A 19,270-nucleotide genomic window follows, 5' to 3' on the forward strand; every position below is an offset into this window, starting at 1 on the left:
CTAGTTGCCCCAGTCATATTTTTGATAAACTTAGGACACAAATTAAAATCAAAGGCCAAGTTAAGTCATTGTGCTACATGCCTTAAAATTACACAGTGCTATAAGGCAGTTTTATCTCAATAAAACTGAGAAAAAAATAAAATTGAAAAAAGTGGTAACAAAACGAAGAAAGTCAAAACTAAGGCTGGAAGTGGAAAGACAATACTTGGTTGTCAGGTAGCCCATCACTACGCAGTTTTATGAGCTGAGATAAATCACAAGTCAAAGGAGCTTTAATTTTCACATCTCTACATTGACATAGTTAAACTTACTATGACTCCGTGTAGGAAAGAAAATTACAGAAGTAGTGAGGCAAACAGACCCTACAGGGATCTCCAATGATCCCATCACCTGGTATTCACACTTTTTATAATCCCCACCCCTTGAGTGTGGTTAGAACCTGTGACATGCTTCTAACAAAAAGAATATAGCAAACGTGACAATGTATCACCCCCATGATCAGACAACATTATATGGCAAAGATAATGGGAGCTATGGGGAAACTAGCCAACACCCAGCAAAAAGCAGAGCATTCAATCATATAACGCAAGGCTATGAATTCTGCCAACAACCTGAATTAGTTTGGAGCAATTCTTCCCCAGTCAAGCTTCCAAATGAAAATGCAACCCAATCAACACCTAGATTGTAATCTCAGGCAACAATGAGCAGAGGAGCATTTAAAATGTGCTCAAAAGCCTGACTCATGGTGGTGTAAGATAACAAATATGTTTTTTTAAGCCAGTAAGTTTGTGGTAATTGCTTACACAGCAATATTAAACTCTAAGTAGACAATCCAATCATCCATTTGTTCACTCTGACCATTAATGTCAGATATTTCAATGTGTTCTGGATAAATTAAATACATGGATATCATGAATCATTTTAATCATTAGTTTTAACCATGTAGGCTCTCATCCATTTCAGACAAACTGCATTTCTAAACAGTATAAGTAGTACTCATGGAGTTTCCATTCTATCTCATAATCTCTCTTTCTCTACCCGCTTCTTCCGTCCTTCCTTCCTCCCTCCCTCTCTAAGTCCCTTAGTTCCTTCCTGCCTCCTCACCTCCCTTTATTCCTTCCTACCTTTTTACTTTTTAAAAAGCTTCAAGGATCACCTCTTCTTAGAATACTTCATCAGTGTTCCCATTAAACTTTTGTATACCTCTATAATGATATTTCTCAGTTAAGTATTATAATGGAATGGTAAATGAGAATCTTTGACTCTTTTTCCCTTTTTATTTCTACTCGTGAAATTCTTCTTTTTAAGACAGAAAAAAGTATGGAAAAACAGAAACAACCTGTTACTATTCCACCTGCTGCCTAGCCAGTTGTAACTGAAGTAATACATTCATCTAAGTCATTTCACATTTACATATGTGTATTATATAAAGTTAATAATATCAAAAATTAGGCAATAACTATTGTCAATTCGTTGAACTATGTCCTTTAAAGCTACTACAGACAGTTAGAGGGAATCCAAGATGGAAGAGGAGAAGACCTTAATTTCATCTACTCCCAGGAAATCAGCTAGATAGCTATCAAACCAGTCTTAACACCTGCAAATTCAACCAGAGATTGAAGAATAGCTGCAACTCTACCAACAGAAAAGTGAGCACTTTCTGCAAGGTAGGAAGTGTGGAGAAGTGAATCCAAGGAAATATACAGGAAGATAGACCGTGGTGGGGAGGAAGCCTCCATCAGCCAGCTACTGACAGGTGACAGAGCAGCGGAGCACAAAATCGGAACTTTTAGAAGTATGCTCTGGTGAGGGACGTCACTCACATGTTAAGTGGGGGGTGAAACCCTTACTGGGAAAGTGTGGTCTCAGGATCCTAGGGGTCACAGGAAGACAGGGGTGTGAGTGCAACAGAGCTCCCAGGTATGGGAGTGGGGGAGCCGGCTGCAAAGGATGAACCCAGGAGTGGGCATTCAGGTCAGGGTTGCCATAAACCATGATCGGTGGCACAGTTGGGCCCCTGCTTGAAGTGGCAGAACAGGGAGACAGTGCCACAGGAGTCCGCTGGGTTTGGAGATTTGAGCCAGAGTGTGCCTGGGACAGAAACGCTCGGTCAAGGGGCGGAGCAAGATGGCGGAGGAGTAGGAGACCTAAATTTTGTCTGGTCCCAGGAATTCAGCTGGATAGGGATCAAACCATTCTGAACACCTACGAACTCAACAGGAGAACGAAGAAAAGAATAGCAACAACTCTCTGAACAGAAAAGCGACCACTTTCTGGAAGGTAGGACATGCAGAGAAGTGAATCCGAGGGGATATTCGGGGGGATAGATGGTGGGGGAGGGGGCCTCAGTTGGTCCCTTCTGGCAAGTGATAGAGCAGCAGAACACAAAATCGGAAATTTTAGAAGTAGCTCCGCTGAGGGACGTCACTCCAGTGGCTAAGCAGCGGGTGGAACCCTCGCGGGACAGTGTGGTCTCAGGACCCTCGGGGTCACAGAAAGACTGGGGGTGCCTGAGTGTGGCAGAGCTACCAGGTATCAGAGCGGGGAAGCTGGCTGCAAAGCTGCAGAGACGGAGCAGAGGAGTGGGATCTCAGCTCAGGGTTGCCATAAACCCCATGGCACAGTCAGGCCACTGCTCTTCCAGCACGGACCCAACAAATGGCAGATCCAGCGAGACTACCCTTCCTCCCCCGGGAGGAGCGGCGCGGGAGCACTCTGCAGGGATCTGCTGGGTTTGGAGACTCCACACGGGTGCCAGAGACAGAAACGCTGAGTAACAGGCCGGGTGAGCACAGAGTGCAGCTGGAGACCGGAAAGATGGGAGTGATTGACTGCTTTTCTCTGGGGGCGCAGTGAGAAGCGTGGCCCTGAGTTCTCGGCTCCTCTGGGGCGGAGATTGGGAGGCCGCCATTATCACTCTCGTCCTCCAAAGCTGTAGGAAAGCTTGCAGGGAACAAAAGCTCCTGAGAGCAAACCCGAGTAGATTACTGAGCCCGGACCTGGCAAGGGCGGGGCAATTCTGCCTCCAGCAAAGACATTTGGGAACTACGGCAACAGGCCCCTCCCCCAGAAGATCAGCAAGAACAGCCAGCCAAGACCAAGTTTACCAATCACTGAGAACGGCAAAACTCCAGCACTAGGGGAATACTGCACATAGCATTCATGGCTTTTTAAACATGATTCTTTAGTCTTCAAAGTTAATTTTTTTTAACTGTCTTTTTTTTGCGAATTTTTCTTTTTCCCTTTTTCAACCAACATCTTATCAATCCCTTTTTTAAAAAAACATTTTTATTTTTCACTGTTTTAGTCATATTCTATGCCTTCATATTAGTTACCCCTATTTGTGGCATATATATAAATTGTTCTCTCTTCAAAATTTTGAGATACAGTTTCTTCTCACAGATCAAAATATACCCTAAATCTCCAGTGTATGGCTTTATTCTAGTCTCCTGCCTGATCACATTCTCTCCCTTTTTCTTTTTTCAATCCTCTTCTTTCTTATTTCAAACAACTTATCAATTCCTTTTATAAAATTTTTTATAATTTTCATCTTTACAGTCATATTCCATCCTTTCATTGCATTAACCCTTATTTTTGTCATATATAAGTTTTTCTTTCTTTAAAATTTTGGGAGGCACTTTCTTCTAAAAGACCAAAATACACCCAAAATCTAGTGTGTGGCACTGATCTATGCACAAGCCTGATCATATTTGATCATATTTTGGATTTTTTGTTTTGTTCTGTTTTTGTTTGTTTTTATCTTTTTCTTTTCTTTTTTCTTTTTCTCTTTTATTTCCCTTTCTTTTCCCCCAGTTTCAAGTCTTTTCTGATTTGTTTAGAGTATATTTTCAGGGGACGTTGTTACCCTGTTAGCATTTAGTTCTCATTCATCTGTTCTCCTCTGGACAAAATGACAAGATGGAAAAAAATCACCTCAACAAAAAGAACAAGAGGCTGTACCAACTGCCAGGAACCTACTCAATACGGACATTAGTACGATGTCAGAAATAAGAGTTCAGAATGATGATTTTAAAGATACTGGCTGGGCTTGAAAAAAGCATGGAAGTTATTAGAGAAACCCTTTCTGGAGAAATAAAAGAACTAAAATCTAACCAAGTTGAAATCAAAAAGGCTATTCATGAGGTGCAATCAAAAATGGGGGCACTAACTGCTAGGATAAATGAGGCAGAAGAGAGAATTAGTGATATAGAAGACCAAATAATGGAAAATAAAGAAGCTGAAAAAAAGAGAGATAACTACTGGATCAGGAGGGCAGAATTCGAGAGATAAGCGATAACATAAGACGAAACAACATTAGAATAATTGGGATCCCAGAAGAAGAAGAAAGAGAGAGTGGGGCAGAAGGTATACTGGAGCAAATTATAGCAGAGAACTTCCCTAATTTGGGGAAGGAAACAGGCATCAAAATCCAGGAGGCACAGAGAACCCCTCTCAAAGTCAGTAAAAATAGGTCAACACCCCGACATCTAATAGCAAAACTTAAGAGTCTCAGAGACAAAGAGAAAATCCTGAAAGCAGCTCGGGACAAGAAATATGTAACCTACAACGGTAGAAACATTAGACTGGCAACAGACCTATCCATAGAGACCTGGTAGGCCAGAAAGGACTGGCATGATATATTTAGAGCATTAAATGAGAAAAATATGCAGCCAAGAATACTATATCCAGCTAGGCTGTCATTGAAAATAGGAGCGATAAAAAGCTTCCAGGACAAACAAAAACTAAAGGAATTTGCAAACATGAAACCAGCCCTCCAAGAAATATAGAAAGGGGTCCTCTAAACAAAGAGAGAGTCTAAGAGCAACATAAACCGGAAAGGAACACAGACAATATACAGTAACAGTCACCTTAGAGGCAATACAATGGCACTAAATTCCTATCTTTCAATAGTTACCCTGAATGTAAATGGGCTAAATGCCCCAATCAAAAGACACAGGCTATCAGATTGGATTAAAAAACAAGACCCATCGACATGCTGTCTGCAAGAGACACATTTTAGACCCAAAGACACCCCCAGATTGAAAGTGAGGGGGTGGAAAACCATTTACCATGCTAATGGACACCAAAAGAAAGCTGGGGTGGCAATCCTTATATCAGACAAATTAGATTTTAAAACCAAAGACTGTAATAAGAGATGAGGAAGGACACTATATTCTACTTAAAGGGTCTATCCAACAAGAAGATCTAACAATTGTAAATACCTATGCCCCTAACATGGGAACAGCCAATTATATAAGGCAATTAATAACAAAAGCAAAGAAACACATCAGCAACAATACAATAATAGTGGGGGACTTTAACACCCCCCTCACTGAAATGGACAGATCAAATAACCAAGAGATCAATAAGGAAATAAAGACTTTAAATGACACCCTGGACCAAATGGACTGCATAGATATATTCAGACCAGGAGTGACTGACTGCTTTTCTCTGGAGAGCAGGGAGACAGGAGTGATTGACTACTGTTCTCTGAGGGCTCACAGGAACAGTGGGACTGAGCTTTCAGCTCTGTGGCTATATATATATACACATACATATATATACTTTTTTCCCCTTTCTTTAAAATGTTGGGATGCTGTTTCTTCTAACAGACCAAAATACACCTGAAGTCTAGTGTATGGCTCTGTTCTATTCACCCACCTGATCATATTCTCTTTTTAGGTTTTGTTTTGATTTGTTTTGTTTTGTTTTTTTGTTTTTCTGTTTTATTAAAGTCTTTTTTAATAAATTCGTTTTATTCAAGTCTTTTTAAATTTTCATCTTACAGTTACATTATATCCTCTAAATGTATTTATTTTTGTATATGTAAGTTTTTCATCCTTTACAATTTTGAGATGTAGTTTCCTCTAACAAACTGAACAAAATACACTCAGGAGATAGTGTATTGTTCTGTTCTGTTCACCTATCTGTTTATATCCCCTCCTTTTTCTATTATACTTATTTTTTTTTCTTTCACTTTGGTTTTCTTTTTTGTTTTGTTTTTTAATTTCACTTTTGACGGAGACATTTATCCTTTCACTGTAATTTTGGTACATATATAGGTATTCCTTTCTTTATAATTTTAGGATCTACACCAACATACACATAGAATCCAGTGTACTTCTCTATTCTGCTCACCTGTCTCATTGTATTCACTCTTTTTTATTTTACCAGTTTCAGGTATCCTCTGATTTGTTTAGTGTATATTTCTCTGGGATCGTTGTTACCCTTTTACTATTTTGCATTCTCATTCAACTATTCTTCTGTGGACAGAAAGAAAAGATGGAAAAACTCAACTCAAAAAGAGAACAAGAGGCAGGACTGACTGCCAGGGGCCTAATCACTATGGACATTAGTAAGATGTCAGAACTAGAGTTCAGAATAACAATTATAAAGATACTAGGTGGGCTTGAAAAAAGCATTGAAGACACTAGGGAAAACCTTTTGGAGAAAAAGCAAAACAATATTAGAATAACTGGGATCCCAGAAGAAGAGGAAAGAGAGAGGGGGGCAGAAGGTATACTGGAGCAAATTATAGTGGAGAACTTCCCTAATCTGGGGAAGGAAACAGGCATCAAAATCCAGAAGGCACAGAGAAGCCCAAACAAAATCAATAAAAATAGGTCGACATCTGCACATATAATAATGAAACTTGGGTGCCTGGGTGGCTCAGTCGTTAAGCGTCTGCCTTCGGCTCAGGTCACGATCCCAGGGTCCTGGGATCGAGTCCCACATCGGGCTCCCTGCTCAGCAGGAAGCCTGCTTCTCCCTCTCCCACTCCCCCTGCTTGTGTTCCTGCTCTCGCTGTCTCTCTCTGTCCAATAAATAAATAAAATCTTTAAAAAAAAAAAAAAAAAATAATGAAACTTACAAATCTCAGAGACAAAGAGAAAATCCTGAAAGCAGCTTGGGACGAGAGGTCTGTAACCTACAAGGATAGAAACATTAACGGGCAGCAGACCTATCCACAGAGACCTGACAGGCCAGAAAGGACTGACATGATATATTCAGGGTGCTAAACAAGAAAAATGTGCAGCCAAGAATACTTTATCCAGCTAGGATGTCATACAAAACAGAAAGAGTGATAAAAAGTTTCCAGGACAAACAGAAACTAAAAGAATTTGTGATCACCAAACCAGCCATACAAGAAATATTAAAGGGGTCCTCTAAGCGAAGAGAGAGCCCAAAAGTAACAAAGACAACAGAGGAACAGAGACAATATACAGTAATAGTCACGTTACAGTCAATACAATGGCACTAAATTCATATCTTTCAATAGTTATTCTGAATGTAAATGGGCTAAATGCCCCAATCAAAAGACACAGGGTATCAGACTGGATAAAAAAGCAAGATCCCTCAATATGCTGTCCGCAAGAGACTAATTTTAGATGCAAAGACACCTCCAGATTGAAAGTGAAGGGCTATACAGTGAAAGTATCAAGCTAATACACATCAAAAGAAAGCTGGGGTGGCAAACCTTATATTAGACAAATTAGATTTTAAACAAAAGATTATAATAAGAGATGAGGAAGGGCACTACATCATAAATAAAGGGCCTATCAAACAAGAAGATCTAACAATTGTAAATATTTATGCCCCTAACTTGGGGGCAGCCAATTAATAAAAAAATCAGAGAAACCCATCAATAATAATACAATAATAGGAGGAGACTTTAACACCCCCCTCACTGCAATGGACAGATCATCTAAGCAGAAGATCAACAAGGACATAGGGCTTTGAATGACACACTGGACCAGATAGACTTCACAGATATATTCAGAACATTCCATCCCAAAGCAACAGAATACACATTCTTCTCGAGTGTACATGGAACATTCTCCAGAGTAGATCACCTCCTGGGTCACAAATTGGGTCTCAGCCAGTACGAAAAGGTTGGGATCATTCCCTGCATATTTTCTATTTTCTGACCACAATGCTTTGAAACTGGAACTCAATCACAACAGGAAAGTTGGAAAGAACTCAAATATGTGGAGGTTAAAGAGCATCCTAATAAAGAATGAATGGGTCAACCAGGAAATTAAAGAAGAATTTAAAAATGCATGGAAACAAATGAAAATGAAAACACAACTGTTCAAAATCTTTGGGATGCAGCAAAGGCAGTCCTAAGAAGGAAGTATATAGCACTACAAGCCTTTCTCAAGAAAAAGAAAGGACTCAAATACAGAACTTAACCCTATACCTAAAGGAGTTGGAGAAAGAACAGCAAATAAAGCCTAAACCCAGCAGGAGAAGAGAAATAATAAAGATCAGAGCAGAAATCAATGAAATAGAAACCACAGTAGAACAGATCAACGAAACTAGGAGCCGGTTCTTTGAAAGAATTAATAAGATTGACAAACCCCTGGCCAGACTTATCAAAAAGAAAAGAGAAAAGGACCCAAATAAATAAAATAATGAATAAAAGAGGAGAGGCCACAACCAACACCGAAGAAATACAAACAATTATAAGAACATATTATGTGCAATTATACGCCAACAAATTAGGCAATTGGGAAGAAATGGATGCATTCCTAGAGATGTATATACTACCAAAACTGAACCAGGAAGAAACAGAAAACCTGAACAGACCCATAACCAGCAAGGAAATTGAAGCAGTAATCAAAAATCTCCCAACGAGCATGAGCCCAATGCCAGATGGCTTTCTAGGGGAATTCTACCAAACATTTAAAGAAGAATTAATACCTATTCTTCTGAAGGTGTTTCAAAAAATTGAAATGAAGGAAAACTTCCAAACTCTTCCTATAAGGCCAGCATTACCTTGATCCCAAAACCAGACAAAGACCCCACCAAAAGGAATTACACACCAATATTCCTGATGAACATGGATGCAAAAATTCTCACCAAAATACTAGCCAATAGGATCCAACAGTACATTAAAAGGATTATTCCCCACGACCAAGTGGGATTTATTCCTAGGTGCAAGGTTGCTTCAACATCTACAAATCAATGTGGTACACTACATAAATAAAAGAAAGGACAAGAACCGTATGATCCTCTCAATAGTTGAAGAAAAAGCATTTGACAAAGTACGTCATCCTTTCTTGATTAAAACTTGTCACAGTGTAGGAATAGAGGGTACATACCTCAATATCTAAGAGCCATATATGAAAAGCCCACAGCGAATATCATTCTCAATGGGGAAAAACTGAGAGCTTTTCCGCTAAGGTCAGGAATACGGCAGGCATGTCCATCACCACTGCTGTTCAACATAGTACTGGAAGTCTTAGCCTCAGCTATCAGACAACAAAAAGAAATAAAACGCATCCAAACTGGCAAAGAAGAAAAACTCTCACTCTTTGCAGATGACATGATACTCTATGTGGAAAACCCAAAAGACTCCACCCCAAAATTCCTAGAACTCATACAGGAATTCAGCAATGTGGCAGGATATAAAATCTATTTGTCTGTTGCAGTTCTATACACCAACAATGAAACAGAAGAAAGAGCAATTAAGGAGTCGATCCTATTTACAACTGCACCCAAAACCGTAAGATACCTAGGAATAAATCTAACCAAAGAGGCAAAGGATCTGTATAACAGATCAGAAAACTGTACAACACTCATGAAAGAAATTGAGGAAGACACAAAGAAATGGAAAAATGTTCCATGTCCATGGATTGGAAGAACAAATACTGTTAAAATGTTTACGCTACCTAGAGCAATCTACACATTCAATGCAATCCTTATCAAAATACCATAAAGTTTGTTCACAGAACTGGAACAAAGAATCCTAAAATTTGTATGGAACCAGAAAAGACCCCAGGTAGCCAAAGGAATGTTGAAAGAAAAAAATCCAAAACTGGTGGCATCACAATTCCGGACTTAAGCTCTATTACAAACCTATAATCATCAAGACAGTATGGTACTGGCACAAAAACAGACACACAGATCAAAGGAACAGAATAGAGAACCCAGAAATGGACCCTTAACTCTATGGTCAACTAATCTTCGACAAAGCAGGAAAGAATATCTAATGGAAAAAAGTCTCTTCAACAAATGGTGTTAGAAAATTGGACAGCCACATGCAGAAGAATGAAACTGTACCATTTCCTTACACCACACACAAAAATAGACTCCAAATGGATGAAAGACTTAAACGTGAGACACGAAACCATCAAAACCCTAGAGGAGAACACAGGCAGCAACCTCTTCAACCTCAGCCGCAACAACTTCTGGCTAGACATGTCTCCATAGGCAAGGGAAAAAAAGGCAAAAATGAGGTATTGGGACTTCATCAATATAAAAAGCTTTTGCACAGCAAAAGAAACAGTTGACAAAACCAAAAGACAACCGACAGAATGGGAGAAGATATTTGCAAATGACATATCAGATAAAAGGCTCATATCCAAGATCTATAAAGAACTTTTAAAACTCAACACCCAAAGAACAAATAATCCAATCAAGAAATGGGAAGAAGACATGAACAGACATTTCTACAAAGACATTCAGATGGCCAACAGACACATGAAAAAGTGCTCAACACCATACAGCTTCAGGGAAATACAAATTAAAATCACAATGGGTTACCACATCACACCAGTCAGAATGGTTAAAATTAACAAGTTGGGAAATGACAGATGTCAGTGAGGATGTGGAGAAAGGGGAACCCTCTTACAATGTTGGTGGGAATGCAAGCTAGTGCAGCCACTCTGAAAAACAGTATGGAAGTTGCTCAAAAAGTTGAAAATGGAGCTATCCTATGACCCAGCAATTGCACTACTGGGTATTTACCCCAAAGATACAAATGTAGTGATCTGAACGGGCACCTGCACCCTAATGTTGATAGCAGCAATGTCCACAATAGCCAAACTATAGAAAGAGCCCAGGTGTCCATCTACAGATGAATGGATAAAGATATGGTATATATATACAATGGACTATTAGGCAGCCATCAAAAAAAAAATGAAATCTTCCCATTTGCAACAGCATGGATGGAACTAGAGAGTATTATGCTAAGCAAAATAAGTCAATCAGAGAAAGACAATTATATGATTTCAGTGATATGTGGAATTTAAGAAACAAGGCAGAGGATCATAGGGAAAGAGAGGAAAAATTGAAACAAGACAAAACCAGAGACTCTTAAATCTTAGGAAACAAACTGAGGGTTGCTGGAGGGGAGAGGGTGGAGGGATGGGGATGGGGTAACTCAGAGATGGATATGGGGGAAGGCAGGTGTTGTAATGAGCAATGGGTATTATATAAGACTGATTAATCACAGACCTACATCCCTGAAATAAATAATACATTATATGTTAATAAAAAAATAAGTAAATAAATAAATTACTACAGATATACTACCAATATCTAATTGAGATACCTTGTGCAGGCAAGCAAAATGTTCCATTTTTAAAAAATAACAATTTTTGACAATGTATACTTTTTTAAATTAACAACTGAAAATCAGTACAGTAGACCTCTCTTAGTTTAACCACTCTTTTTTTCTGAGACTACCTTCTCTCTCATTTAATTAGAGTATCCTACCATTCTGGCCACAGGTATCCGTTCCATGACTGATCAACTAAGACAGACTGCCACAGTGATTGTTTGATGTCACATGACCAAATTAACCAGATTATCAAAGCCAGAACTCTTTCTTGGGATTTTACATTTCAGACCTGGAAGTGAAGAGAGATCATGGAGCTAGGGGAAAGTAAACTGGAGTAAGTTAGCAGTCATCTTCCTGGTTTCATGGAGAAAGTCTGACTGCCACAAGTGAGACTAAAGAAAGACCAAAAGAGATGATGGCAAAGGGTGACAAACAAACTCAGTTGCACAAACTCCTTAAATCTATTCTTTGGGGTTTCCGTACCTGACCTGGTTTCTAAGCTTTCCCGATTCCATGAGAAGTACATAGTTACATAAGCCTATCAAGTCCAATTTTGCTTTTTAAGTTAGTTTGACTTAGGTTTCTATACAATGAAAATAAGAGAACCCACTAAATAAAATGATACATTATTTATTTCATTTAAAAATTCTAATACTGGGGGCATCTGGGTGGCTCACTCAGTTAAGTGTCCAACTCTTGATTTCAGCTCAGGTTATGATCTCAGAGTCATGAGACGGAGACCTACATCAGGCTCCAAGCTCAGTGTGGAGTCTGCTTGAAATTCTCTCTCTCTCCCTCTCCCTCTGGCCCCTCCTCTTGCTCACTCTCTCACTCTAAAAATAAATGAATAAATAAATGAAATCTTAAAAAAAAATTCGAATACTGTACTGGTCATCTATGTGTCAGGTGGACAACTCAGATATTGTCCATCTTCAATCATACGGTATTTGACTACAAGAATGTCTGTTAAACATAATTCTGAAGAACCTAATATAAGCATCTAGTAGTGCTTTTTGATTAATAAATTATAAAATGAATGAACCCACAAAAAAAATTAAACATACAGTCTCAGGAATATACGGAATGATAGAAATTAGGGAGTCTTCTAAAAGCAAAGTAAAAATCCAAAGTCTTTGGATTTGCAGTTCTGACGTAGAACATAGTACTATAATATTGTACCACAAGCCTAGATTAAGCTGTGTTGTCCCAATATATAATTTACAGACTAATAAATATATAATTCAAAAAAAGAACCTGATTAAAAATGATAATAACTTACATTTAGAGATAAAATTACAAAGATAATTTTGGTAGCTGTCTTAGATTTAGCAGAACTATTTTAAGCATAGCAAAATGAATGATCAATAATGGTTAAACAACTGCCATTAAAAAATGCATTTGCACATCAAATGAATTTATCTTCAGAGAAACAAAGGATAACAATATAAAAATCCTTGCATTTTGTTTAATAAACATTAAACGTCTCAGAGATACTCTAAAACTGAAATTTAATAAATAGACCATAGAAAATAGTAACTAAATTCTAATCTACCTGAACATGCAGTATGAGAATGTATAGCTCTATGGAAAATAACCACTTCAAAATCCACTGTTTATCCTCTGCTGACTGGCATTTTTAAGAAACTCAATTCACCATAGCAACCTGTCTTAACACCAGCAGATAAGTACAGGCTATATTTAGATATGATTGCTTTCCAGACGGCAATCCTGTCTTTCCTTCACATTTAATGCCATGATCCAGAGGACCAAAATATCACTCAATCAGATTGTAGTGTGAAGTCAAGTATATTCAGGGGGGGACACGGCTATGTTTCAGAACCATGAAAAGAAGTTTCCACCAAAAATGATAAGATTTGTAAAGAAGTAAATTAAGGTAAGTAAAATTTTCATGTCTAAGGAATTTACAATCAGATACAACTATTCTGTTCGATTTTATCTATGAAATGCTGTTATTAAGCACTAATCATCTATAATATCAAAATACATTTCAACTAGCACATTGTTATTTTTTAATTACTATGCTGCATTTCCAATGTGTCATTATCTAACTAAAAAAGTAATTTTTTTCACACGAGCAATTCTTCACAGATGAGATATAACAAGAACTGTAGTAATACAAGGCAAGTAACAGAATACAGTATAAGGGAAATGAATTGATTAAAATACTACTGTCACAAAATTACTATGGACATGATTCATAATCTTCTTAATGATAATGAAAGGAAATAAGTAACAGTATTTATACAGTTTACTGCCCAATATGCCAAAGTTCTTAACAGACATTTTTCTTTATTCTCTAGATGAGTTGCACTGAAGTCATTAAAAAGACAAAATGTAAAGAAGTGAAGTTCAATTAAAAATACCAAGAACATAGCACATCACATCCATTAGAATGGTACTATCAACAACAACAAAAACCACAAACAAACAGAAAATAATGAGTGTTGGTGAGGAAATCAAAAAATTGGAACCCTTTTGCACTGTTGGTGGGAATATAAAATGGTGCAGTCACTATGGGAAAAAAAGTATGGCATTTCTTCAAAAATTGAAATTGATTTACTATATGATACAGCAATTCTGCTCCTGTGTATACAACCAAAAGAATTGAAAGCAGGGTCTCAAAGAGATATTTGCACATCCATGTTCATAGCAGTATTCACAATAGACAAAGGTTAGAAGCAATCCTGTGTCCACTGATGGATGAATAAACAAAATATGGTGTAAATATATCGAATATTAACGGAACATATAATGAAATAATGGAATATAATTGAGCCTTAAAAAGAAAATTCTTACACATGCTACAACATGGGAGAATTCCCTTGGGACTATTATGCTAAGTGAAATAAACCAGTCACAAAAAGACAAATACTGCATGATTCTACTTATATGAGATTTCTACAAAAGTCAAAATCATAGAAACAGGAAGTACAATAGTAGTTGTCAAAGGCTGGAGGAGGGATGGGGAGTTATTGTTTAACAAGTATAGCATTGCAGTTCTGTAAGATGAAAAATTTCTAGAGAATGATTGCATAACAGTGCATATATACTTAACATTACTGAACTATACACTTAAAATTGGTTGAGATGGTAAATTTTATGTCATTTTTATTTTATGACAATTAAAAGAAATACCAAGAATACTGATAAGAAAAAAGTATTTCTTGCTCCATAACATAATTTATTCAGGATTCAGAATTAAGATCTATTTCACTGAATCATACTTTTTTACAAATCACAAGAGGTTATAAATTGGTAATATCTTTTCAAAATCTGTTTATCACTGAAACAACTGAAAAAATGCTGAGTACCATAAAGGGAAAAAAAGGAAGACTGATATATTTGTCATGTTGTACAAAATTCTCAAAGAATATAAACTTTCCCTGTTTGACTATAAAGAAAATTACTAGTATCCTGCATTATAAATTATATTTCTAGTGTCAAGAGATATCCAATTCTGCTATGAATTAAACTACTCTTCCTATAACTAACTTACATAACACATATCTAGGATGGTCCTAAACTTTAAGGGCTTTTGCAAATTAAACAAGACATACCCACCTATACCACACACATCATCGGCATCAACACAAAGAATAGTACAAACAGGTGTTCAATTATGTTAGCCCTTTTCATTCTTAATTTTCCCCTTTTGATTCTTAAACAGCTTCAATAATTTCTATAAATGTTTCTGAGCTCAAATAATTATTTGTGTTAAATAGTTATAAGTAAGCAATAGGAAATCTAAAGTATAAATATGTTAATATGTTTTATCTTTCATCTTCAGCACACAATCAATGGGGCTTTAAAAGTATTTTTGAGAATGACCTCTATAAAGAACAGAACTAAATATAACTTATTATATACAGTATATAATTTGCATGTAATAAGTCATCTCTCTAACATAAATAACAAGAAGCAGCATAAACGATTTTTTATAACTTAAATATCATGCATCCCTCAACTTAAAGAGAAAAAAATTAATTATATCATGCTACTAAGAATAACTTCCTTTATGTATGAAAAGTATCTATCACACTGGATGTGTTTCTAATACAGTGAAACATCAAGTTAAATTTGACAATGCTTTTCAATGTGCCATTGAGAAACCACAAGTAAAACAAGAGGTCTTACAACACAACAGAACAAATTATACATATAGCAGAGGAAATCAATCTTAAAATACTTAAAATCATAAACATAAGATGAGCTTTTAAAACAGATAAAATTGTTCATTTTGAAATTTAACATGCATGCAAATTACTAATTCAAACAAATCCTCAGACACATTCATCAGCAAGAAATGAAGGTCAAGATCCTCTACTTGGTCTTACACTTAACACCTGCAGGATTGTGATAGAAAAAATTATTCCCAGAATAACTACCAAAGAAGAGAGCTTCTCAGGTATCCCCTTTACCTCAATCTTCCCACAAGTCACATTCTGCTCTCATTATTGAAACAGCTCAAAAGTTAGTAGTAAGGCCAGAACGTCTTTCTTAGGGATTCACAACTTTCTCATCTTTTTCTCTCATGGCATCCCTCCATCATGTTCTTATAACATAGATCACTCAGTTCATTCAAGCCCAATTAGTTTTACCATACAATGGAAGCAAAATCTTGGCGAGTGTAGTTTACACAGACTAGATAAATGACAGAAGGCCTATCACATTATTCCATTAGCTCGACACAGATTTAAAAGTATCACTTTTTGTTCTGCTTTTTCATTCTCCTCTGAGGCAATAAACCCTTAAAACTTCATTCATTCATTTAAAGACACACACACACACATACAGACACACATACCACATTTGATTTGGTTTTATTTTTCTACTTTGCCCACAGAAATTCCATACATGCTCATTTATCCAACTATGACATACTATAAACTCCTCCAAGTGTCAATATTGACCAGATAGCCTGGGTTCTCTTCACTTCTTTTTTCCTTCCCTCTTTATCCTCTTCCTTTTGAATAGCCTTAGCGATTTTAATACTTAGTTTTTCTTTACACATCAATTCCTTTCAGCATTAGCAGCTCAGGAATCTGGAGTATTTATCAAATGCCAGTGATTTTTTTAAGCAGATTTTTTTACTGTAAAGACATTATTTCTGACATATTTTCAACTCAATGTTGCAACATAAATAATCCAACTCCATATAGAATCATGTAGTATACATGAATCAATGAACAAATAGTAAACATTTTTGTCAGGAGTTTGGGACAGAAGAGAGGTAAATGTCTTTAAGAAAAAAATCCATACCCATGAGGTATGTACTAAGTGAATATTGTTATAGAATAATAACTCAGAAGAAAATATTTCCCATCGTAACAACTGAGAAAAATACATCAATTTCTACACTAGGCATTTCCTTCCTTTAAGAATTTTGCTAAGGAAGAAATATATTGCTAAAATATGAATTAGAGTCATTAATAGTACATTTTGACTATTAATAAAAAAAAGTTCTTCCCAAGTGGCAAAGGCCAGACAAATTCTCACTAAATTCTTACATTCAAGACTAATGTCAAGAAACTAATGCCACGTTAAGAGAATGATGCTAAGATAAGATATCTGCTATTTCAAAACAGAGACAGAATTATTTTCTCCAACCCATGCCATAGTGATCTCAGATAAATTTCTCTTAGAATACTAAGATTAAATTTAAAATTTAGTGCTAGGTTGCATGATGATTATTCTACATTCTTGGAAGAAGTACCAAATTCTCTCAAAACACTATAACTCATTGCTATCATCAATTATTTAAGTATAATTCTCCATAGCTTTTATATCATTAATGTTTAGATGAGCACATTTTTTCCACAAAGACTACACAATACAGATAAATAATACTGTTGTGACCAAAAATATATCTTCAAATAATACAATGGAATAATTTGTTATTCATTCAGATGGATAAAATCTTTCAAAAACAATTACAAAGTTTCCTCCTATATCTATAAGGAAAATAGAATTCTTCATGCAAATAAATGTTATTTGACATTAATTTACTGGGAATATTTACATCAAAATAAAGAATAGTTATATTCTTGATTAAATATTTATAGGACTGAAAGGACAACTGTCAATTTTCAGTAGCATAAAGATCATGGAGAAAGAATACTGACATTCCTTTTGAGTGAGAAAAAGAAAAACAGATTAATAAAAAAAAATTGAGAATTGAGTTTAGAAGCTCATTTCTAAATTCATTATATTATAAGCTCTAAGATTCAGTCATTTTCAAGATTCTGTATCTTGTGACTATATTTTTTTAAATGGGAAATCATTAAAGAATCAATATCCTCCAGATTTGACACATGCTTGTGTTTTATTCCTCACAAAATACTCAATTACTAGTAAAACTTGTGGGAGTGTATATTATATATGATATGAAAGATTGATTTCCTGATCTATTTTACTGAACGCATTACATACATCATTAAAGAAAGCACCTGCCAGCACTCCATTTTCTTTTCTCTACTGCATAAGGCTTAACTAGTCTTGATTTTTTTTTTTTAATAGAGGTGATCCTACCAGGAGGCATGTTCATATAGAAGATAGGATGCATAATTTACAGTAAATATAAAATTATAAAAAATTAATTCATAAAATAAAAATAGAAAGTGGCATTAGTAAGAACATTAAAAATTGAAACCTATAAAACTTCAAAAATTTTTCCTTCTATGGCTTTCTAACATAAAATATTAAATATATTCTAAATATTCAAGTATGTTATAAAAAATTACTTTATATTTATAATTTTACTTATAAATAAGTATTACAAATTATCCAAAAAAAAAAGTTTAAAATTGATGCAAGCAAATTTAATTGCACCTTTCCCAGCAAATGAATTACTCATCATCTTCCCTCCCCAGTATCTACTGCCACATTGGTAAGATATCATCAACCATTAAGAAAGGCTCTTTGAAAGTTGATCATTAATCACAATGCTATCTCTTCTTCTAATATCTATTCTATTTCTAAAAAGAAACTATTCTATACCTTCACTTCTATTGAAACTGTTGGATGTCCTTCACTATATGCAACACAAATTGTTAGAAAAGAAAAACTTACTCAACATTAAATTAGTTCTCATTTACAACTCTTTTGAAAAAGTCACACTAACTATAAAGTTGTAAATTATGCTTAGTACTGAAAACCAAATACTCACAAAGAAGGATCTTGTACGAGATCTTTGAGATTTATCCCACTGCGATCTTCTGCAAGATTCCTGAAGCAACTATCACTCACTAAACAGGAAAGGGGGAAAGAAAAAGAAAATTAATTTTTGCTTACATTTTATTTCAATTACTACTGACAAAATGGAATTTTAAATTGGCTGGTTCTATGGATAGGATTTTTCCAAAGATCAACGGTAATCAATTTCTGGCCTAATAGATTTAGCAACAAATATTAATATTCAATAACAAGCCAATAATCTAAGCATTCAAACTTTATATAAATACAACATATAAAAGACTAAACACATGGGTTTATATTTTGTTCTTACTTTTATAACACCATGTTACCAGCACATAGTGACAAGTCACTGCTTCCACAACTAGAAAAAAAAAACATTAGCTGTCCCCTCAAATCATATTTTTAAAGATATAAGACAGCAATGTGAGCTAATAAGAACAAACTAGGAGAAAAGCTAAGCCTCCTATTGTTTTCATTTCCAGGAGAATTTGCCAGTTACGAGCTAAGACCCAGAAAGAGGGACACTACTAGAGAAAAGAAAAACCAGCATAGTTCTTGATGGTTCACAGGCTGGCATGACAGAATGAAATCCTATGGAACCCTAAGAAATCCTATGAAATCCCATGAAAACCGTTTTCTGCTGGAAGATTTGCTGAGGGTTGGACAGCACAAGAGGATTTGGAATGAGGAGGAAAAAATGGGCCAGAG

The 19,270-nt window shown here is 35.9% G+C and overlaps 1 protein-coding gene across 11 annotated transcripts in view; it reads right to left on the reverse strand.

The window, feature by feature from the left end:
* The window catches only part of GPHN (gephyrin), a 624,840-nt gene that overhangs the window by 487,285 nt on the left and 118,285 nt on the right, over positions 1 to 19,270 (reverse strand). For all 11 annotated transcript variants that reach the window (XM_027571275.2, XM_035728121.1, XM_027571272.2 and 8 more), the window contains exon 2: positions 18,534 to 18,612. In XM_027571275.2, the coding sequence (XP_027427076.1) occupies positions 18,534 to 18,612 (79 nt within the window). The remainder of the gene's footprint in view (positions 1 to 18,533; positions 18,613 to 19,270) is intronic.

Source organism: Zalophus californianus, chromosome 6 (assembly GCF_009762305.2).
Source record: "Zalophus californianus isolate mZalCal1 chromosome 6, mZalCal1.pri.v2, whole genome shotgun sequence".
NCBI lineage: Eukaryota > Metazoa > Chordata > Mammalia > Carnivora > Otariidae > Zalophus > Zalophus californianus.